General features: G+C 34.3%; 1 protein-coding gene across 2 annotated transcripts; it reads right to left on the bottom strand.

The window, feature by feature from the left end:
* Positions 1–4809: 4809 nt before the first annotated feature.
* LOC134243067 (uncharacterized) lies at positions 4810–7591 on the bottom strand. 2 transcript variants are annotated; one of them, XM_062725284.1, is made up of 2 exons: positions 6382–7591; positions 4810–6336 (listed from the first exon to the last, which is right to left on the bottom strand). In XM_062725284.1, the coding sequence occupies exons 1-2, from the start codon at positions 6410–6412 to the stop codon at positions 5078–5080; spliced, it is 1290 nt and encodes a 429-aa protein (XP_062581268.1). In that variant the 5' UTR covers positions 6413–7591; the 3' UTR covers positions 4810–5077. The 2 variants fall into 2 exon arrangements, with proteins under 2 accessions (XP_062581268.1, XP_062581269.1); XM_062725285.1 differs by having other exon boundaries at positions 6400–7591.
* Between the last annotated feature and the right edge of the window lie 395 nt (positions 7592–7986).

Here is a 7986-nt window from a genome sequence, read left to right as displayed (position 1 = left end):
AATTTTCAAATAATACTTTTGCTGTTGTTCTAGCAAGTTGGTTCTTTGTTGGCACAGCCATTGCATATCTAGTGAAATGATCTGTGATCACCAGTATATTTTCAAATCCACCCTTTGATCTTTCAAGAGATAAAAAATCTATACACAAATTTCTAAGGGTTTGGTACTTTGAATGTTAACAAGATCAGCCCTTGGGGTATCACCTACTTTTCTTCTTACACACCTTCCACAGGTTTCTACTCTGGATTTAATATCATTATCCATCCCATTCCAAAAAAATCTTTGCTTTGCTAACCATAATGTCTTATCCCTACCTTGGTGACCTTGTTGTTCTCTCCAGTTGATGTTGCTAGTACAGACCCTGAGACGTGCTACTACCCCACACGCTCGCTGCACGAACGGTACACGAACGCTACACGGTTTGCCCGAAACGCTGCACGGTTTACACGAAACGCTACACGGTTTGCACGAAACGCTACACGGTTTACATTTGCACGAAAGGCTGCACGGTTTACACGAAAGGCTGCACGAAACGCTTTGTACACGTTTTTCACACGCTTTGTGCAATTCTCGCAGCTTTTGGATTTTTCTACTCGGAATCTCTGTTATTACCGTTTTATCATTAATTCAATGGAAATCTTTCACAAAGCCACATTAAGCAGCTGTTTAAATTAAATTTCAGTACACTTGTATTATATAAACCGATAGAAATATCTAATACTCTGACAGTTGTAATTAATTGATAAATAATTGTCAGTTCGAATTTATTTATTTATTTATCCAACTGTTTAAAAACGAAATGCCGATATCCTGAATGACTGTTTAATAAAATACAATTTTTATATACAGGTATTAGTCATTCATTTCAATGTAATATTTTACGAGTATAATTTAATAAATTAAACACAAATTCGATTTCTTCCCGCAGGAATATTAACTCATTGATTTTTAATAATATTAATTATATTGTGTTTGATTTCCGTAGGCGTTTTTCGTGATTTTGATTTTAAATTAGTAATAAAATTTGGCTATATACTCTACTAACGATTATTGATACATTTTTAAAGATTTCTTTTTTATTTTACGCAAGCATTATCAATAGGAGAGAAACCGGTAAAGGGGGGGGGGGTTCATGTGGTCTATTAATCTATTCTATTCTCTTTTTACATGAAGCTTATCAAATAACGTCAGTATACCCATCATACTATAAAATCCTTCATTTCAAAACAGGACTAAAAGTATGTATATATGTGCACATTTATTAATAGTCGCCGCATTTGACTATACATTGTACATACAATATAGATCGATCTTTACACCGGCATTCAGGTATATTACAAGAAAACTGAAATATCATAGATGAAATAAAAAGTACGTGATTTATAAAACAAATAATATACAATTATTCATGATTTACTCCTACGCTTTTCTTACATGATATTCATGAAAAGACTGCCAAATCAGTTCTGTTTATTTTACTGTTTACGGCTAGAAATTCGGATTTACAAATAAATGATGAAATCCACTGATTTATAAGTTGTACCCATTAAATATTTATAGAACCATTTTATTAAAAAAAAAAATCCAGTCGTAATTTTCAGGTGTCATTAAGCCATGAACTCAACATGTACATATAGCAAAACAGGTTTTCCGTTGCCATGCACTCGGAGCCCGTGATCGTTGTTGTAAATGACCTTGATCACAGTTAAAAGGCGGAAAGAAGATTCAAATACAATTTTAAGGGGTCTATCTGCGCACACATTTAACATAGGATTTAAAAAAGAATAGAAAATTAAGCATTTAAATAGCTGAAACTAACATTAGATTGAAAGTTACAACAAAAAATGAAAGACTGTATTAGCAATTTAATTTACCCCCCCCCCTTCGTTTATAAAGATGTGGTCGTCAGTGCATGTGAATTAAAATTATAAAATCCATTTATTTGACAACAATGAGCAGCAAGTTTTATGTATTAAAAAGTATTAAATGACACATCGTCTCAAATGTAAAGACAAGAGCGGAGTCCTGCTATATTTTTGCTTTAAATAAAAAAAAAATAATACCGGTATTTCTTTCTTTCTTTGAGAAGAAAATATTTAAGAAGCCATGATTGCGTTGATAGTATATTGAATTCAATGCCCTTTAAATTGTTGTACATAGCTGACTAATTTGAACACATTTTCTATAGAAGGAAAAGAAATCAAACAAATATAAATTATACATTACCGTTTAATTTCATTTTGTTGTTCCATTTCTTTTTGTTTTTACTCCTATAATATCACAAGCATAACTAATTCAGTAATAAAATACTAATAGAATTTTACATCCTGACCCATCAATAGCCATATTTAAAATGAAATGACTTCCGAATGAATCTTACACGATTCTTGCACGAAAGTCGCACGTTTCTCACACGGTTCTTACACGAAAGTCGCACGTTTCTCACACGCTTTTCGCACGCTCGCTACACGGTTTGCACGAAACGCTTTGGAGCTTACACGAAACGCTGCACGGTTTACACGAAACGCTACACGGTTTGCACGAAACGCTGCACGGTTTACACGAAACGCTACACGGTTTGCACGAAACGGAAAGCGCACGAACGTCACACGCTTTTTTGGGGTAGTAGCACGTCTCAGGGTCTGTACTATCATCTGTATTCTGAGTCTCTATTTCTACATGTTTTAACTGGGCGTTCTGTGATAAAACTAAACATTCGGCTAAAGGGAGTTCTTCCTTCTGAATTAAAACTGCGGATGTTAAAGCTTTTATAATCTCAGGAAAAACTTCTACCTCTGTCGGTCTCCTTGACAACCCATCAGCATCTCTATTAGATTTGCCAGTTTTGTAAACAAATTTAAAATTGTAATTCGAAAGAGACGCTAACCAGCGGTGCGATGTTGCATCCAACTTAGCAGTAGTTGTAACATATGTTAAAGGGTTATTGTCAGTATAGACAGTAAATGTATTTCCATATAAATAATCGTGGAATTTATCACACAGTGCCCATTTCAAACATAAAAATTCTAATTTGTGGGCGGGGTAATTGCATTCACTGGGGCGCAATCCCCTACTTGCGTAAGCTATAACCCTGTCTACCCCTCCTTGATTCTGGTATAAAACAGCCCCAAGACCTTCCCTACTAGCATCAATATTTACAATAAAAGGTTGGGAAAAGTCTGCATAGGCTAAAATAGGGGGTGACGTAAGTTTTTCTATAAGGGTATTAAAAGCTGATTGTTCTGTTTTACCCCAAATCCAAGGTACTTTCTTTTTCTTTGACTTGTTTGCACGTTTGTTTGTAGGGTGATCCGCTAATAAATCATTTAGGGGTTTTACAATTTTGGCATAGTCTTTAACAAAACGCCTATAATAACCAGTGAATCCTAAGAAAGAACGTAATGATTTGATATTTTTAGGGACAGGCCATGTTTTCAAAGCTGATATTTTATCAGGGTCTGTTTGAATACCTTTCTCAGACACAATATGTCCTAAATATTTGACCTCTGACATAAAGAATTCACATTTTGAGGGTTTTAATTTCAAATTATGCTTTTCTAATCTTTTGAAAACACCCTGCAACCTCTCTAAATGTTCTTCAAAAGTAGATGAAAATACAAGTATATCATCTAAAAATATCAAACATTCCTTAAGATTCATCTCACCCATGCAAGTTTCCATAAGCCGCTGAAATGTAGCGGGCGCATTGGTCAAGCCAAATGCCATACGGTTGCATTCATAAAAACCAAGTGGACCAAGCGAAAATGCAGTTTTATGTTTGTCTTCCTCTTTGATCTCCACCTGCCAATAACCAGATCTTAAGTCTAACTTAGAAAAATACTTACTGCCAATTAAAGTGTCAATTGTTTCATCCACTCTAGGAAGATTATATGCATCTTTAATAGTTTTGTTGTTTAACTTCCTGAGATCTATACAAAACCTGAGTGAACCGTCTGATTTTCTGGCTAGTACTACATTGGAACAATAAGGACTTTTAGATTTTCTAATAGCATCAGCATCTAGCATTTCTTTGAGATGATGTCTTACCTCCTCAAACATTGCTGGTGGAATCCTTCTGTATGGTTCTTTAAAAGGAACATTATCTGTTAGTTTGATTTCATGTTCTACTAAATCTGTTCTCCCTATGTCCTTAAAAGATGTAGAAAAGATGTGCTTCCACTTATTAAGAAAATTATGACACTCTTCTGACTGATCTGAGGTTAAGTTGTTATGATTAACCTTTATACCTGCATCCACAAGATTAAAAGATGTATTGTCCTTGGAATCTAACAATGGTGAATCTAAAGTATCTACCACCTTTGCAGCACTTACATTACAAATGACTGATTTTGGTGCTATTTTGATTGGTTGTGCTGACATATTGCAAACACGAACAGGTACACGGGAAGTTTTGCCACGTTTGATTGTAACAACTCTTGGACATATCACAAGACTGCCATTTTGATTTGTATCTATTTGCTCTGTTATAGCAGTACTCACCTTGTCCATGGTCTTAACTAATCCAGAAATTGTTCTTACCTCATATGGTGCTACAGTAATGGGATATTTATTTGTGCTTTTGACAGGCATATCACTATCAACACTTAAATTTGTAAATGCTAATTCCCATTCATCTGGAATAGTTGTTTCTATGCACTTATAATATTCTCTACACAGTCTTATAATATTAGTACCAACAATTATTGGGACTTTACTACCGTATTCTGTTCCCTTCATAACTAAGACTGGTACATAGAATGATTCTTTTGACAGAAAAGGTACCTTGAAATTCAACTTCCACACAACCTGAATATGGCAAAGTACTACCCTCTGCACTAAATACTTTCAACTCAAAATCTTCAATACTATGAAGTTCAGGTTTATGACTTAATGAGTTGTAAAACGCTTCTGACATGCATGTAACCATAGAACCTGTATCTATCAAAGCATTTGTCTCAACACCATTAATAAATGATCTTACTTTCATTTGATTGACCCACCATTCTTGACAACAAATTCTTTTTAGGGCTTTTATTTACAGATTCCTCCCCCATCTGCCGTTTAATAGAAGAGGTAACTAGTTTGTTGAATTGTTACTCTTTTGAGGCACTTGATTATTTGATTGAGTTTGATTTTCATTTACACTGAAATGACCTTGACCCCGAAATTGACCTCGTCCGCGGACATAGCCTCGACCAGAGTTTCCACGAAAACCAAATCCTCTTGCTCTACCTCTACTTGACCCACTAAAATTTGGACTTTGTTGGTTTGACATTTTTTCTAACTGATTTACTTTACTGCTTAATTGTTGAAAACTTTGAGAGTTACTGTCAATTTTGCTCTCTAACCTTTGCATCGTTGATGTCAGTTTCTGCAGTTCCTTTTGTAAATCTGTTGTTTCTGCTCTCTCTGCCTGTTGGAATGCTCTCTGTGTCTTTCTCACTGGTGTTGACAATTCTTCTTGTTGTACTTTTCTAATTTCCCTAAGAAGATATTCAAAGTTCTTAATTGAGTCAAATAAATGTCTTGTACTTTGTTTTAACTGTACATTGTACAAACCAGTCCAAAATTTGCTTCTAAGCATACCGTCTTTTGCAACGGCATCTATATGGCCATATTTTATAGCTTTGGATAATGTATCCTCTAATCTAGATGCATACACTACAAGTGATTCTCCCTCTTTTTGCATATCATTATAAAAAGATTGCATAAGAGTTTCCCCTGAAGCAACATTTCCAAAAAATCCATCAAGTTTGGTTAGAATATCTTTCAGAGAAGCATTTTCTCCAATAGACACTAACATTGATCGGGCAAGCCCTTTCAGTGAATTTCTTACCGACTGTAATAAAATGTGCTCCGGGTACTGACCTGAATTTTGAAGACATTTGACCTCAAAGTTCCACACTTCATATTTCACCTCACCTTGCTTGGAATCATCAGCACCACTAAATGTTGGTAACTTTGGAAAGTTGTATTGGGTGCTAATTGTACATGTAGGGGTAGGAGGGACATCTGGTGTCTTTGGAAAATCAAAATGCACTGGTTTACCTGCACTATGTAAGACTTTTTCCATTGTTGAGATCTTTGTTTTAACTAAAGGGGTACTAGTTTTACCTTGCTTTAAACTAGCATTTACTAAGAGATCATACTCCTCCTTAGTTAAGACTCTGTAGTTTGGATCTTTTTGTACCTCAGATATGTGATGCTGTAAAGAACTTGCACCTGTATCCTCCTTTGTTTCTACCTTAGCTGATGGCATCTTTGTCGTTTCTTTACCTGTTTCTTCCTTACCTGAGTCTTTCTTATCTGACTTTTTCTTACCTGATTCTTCCTTACCTGAGTCTTTCTTATCTGACTTTTTCTTATCTATTTCTTCCTTACCTGAGTCTGCCACCTTACCCGAGTCTGCCATTATGTAAATAAATGACAGAAATATAACATGCAATAGTAAAACAACTGATAAGGTATAAAAGTATGATTGGGTCAATCCCTACCAACACAAACCCAACAGTGTAATACTACATACATGAACAAATCTATGATACAGTGTATTGGATAACAGGTAAGAATTCTGTGATTGGGTCAGTCCCTGCCAACAGATACCTGCTCCAAGTGTAACAGTAATGTATCAATAACACTGTATATATTAAGACATCTAGGAACAATGTACAAAAATGTTCTCAATAAGTCTTTTTAACCACACTCTGGCTAACATTGGTTCAGGATGTACTCCATCCAAATACAATTGAAAATTCAATGAAACTCTTTGAGATTTGTCTTTCTCTTTTCTATACTTCAAAACATCTAGCTTATACCTGGGACTATAAACAGATAATTTGTCATTGACTTCCCTTAAATGAAAATTAATGGAATTGATAATTTCGATCAAAACTTTGTCCTGAACAAGAAAACTATCAGGATCACAATGTCCTCTGCTTTTATTCCATTCTGCGATAGAATAAGGGGGAATTTCCAAAAATATGAGTTTAACTCCCTTAAATTCTTTGACAATTGAATGAAAACTATCTATATGGTGAACAACATTCTCTACAATAGACTGAGAATCATCAGAAACTAAAGAAATAAACTTACCAAATTTCCTTGTGATGTCACATGTACCCAGCCAAATATACAACGTCAAATGGCCGTACTGTTCCAAAAGAGCACGTAAATTGTAATTTAACCAGCGGTAAAAATCTGTAAATCGAGCACCAGGTCTACATTCAAAATGCAAGTATAAATGATATTCTTTCAATAGATCTAAATGTTTTTTCAGGTAGTTACCTAAACTTGTACTAATCAATACTGGTTGACTAACTAATTTCTTCTGATCTACTGGTTTATCTAAATATTTCTGTAATTTACTATTACTCATTAAATATCGAAACTAATTAAAATAAATTAAACTCCTAAAACAATTCAATACAAACTAAATACAAAAGTAAGTTTTGGTCTAAATTCTGGTGATTACTGGTAACCTGTAATAAAGAAAATAGTAATTAATATTTGAAACTGCTACACCTGTATCGCGTACGTAATCTGAAATATTAGAACTGTAAATACTGCAAACAGTGTATCAGGAGCCTGTAAATCTATAAAAATAAGCTATGTAGATTCAATTCAATAAAGTTAGTCAAATATGAGCAATGTCAATATAATAACTATGATGAATGAAATGAATGATCTAAATGATGACTTCAAACTGTGTCAATCAAACACGCACCTGCTCACCCGAATTTCCTCTGCTCAAAAAAATGAGAACGTTAGTAGAGTGCAATGAAAATGTTAGCACATGCTGACATGTTAATTTGTCACTTACTTCGCTGTAATACCTGAGTGTGTACTAAATTTGAACTAAATTGCGTTATTTAAGTTTTACACTTTCTTACATGCACACGCTTCACTCACGTATATAAATAAACAATGACAATACGATATTAAACAGTTAAACACAATAGAATGAAATTTAACAGTCAATAGAATAAA

The sequence above is a fragment of the Saccostrea cucullata genome, unplaced genomic scaffold (assembly GCF_032062105.1).
Source record: "Saccostrea cucullata isolate Sc308-1 unplaced genomic scaffold, CSIRO_AGI_Scuc_v1 ctg2621, whole genome shotgun sequence".
NCBI lineage: Eukaryota > Metazoa > Mollusca > Bivalvia > Ostreida > Ostreidae > Saccostrea > Saccostrea cuccullata.
This window is presented reverse-complemented; position numbering and strand designations above follow the sequence as displayed.

Coding starts and splice junctions, on each gene's coding strand:
- LOC134243067 (XM_062725284.1), bottom strand. CDS start 6,412: ATGGCAGACTCGGGTAAGGTGGCAGACTCAG. Junction 6,337..6,381: donor GGGTAAGGTGGCAGACTCAG/GTAAGGAAGAAA, acceptor AGAAAGACTCAG/GTAAGGAAGAATCAGGTAAG.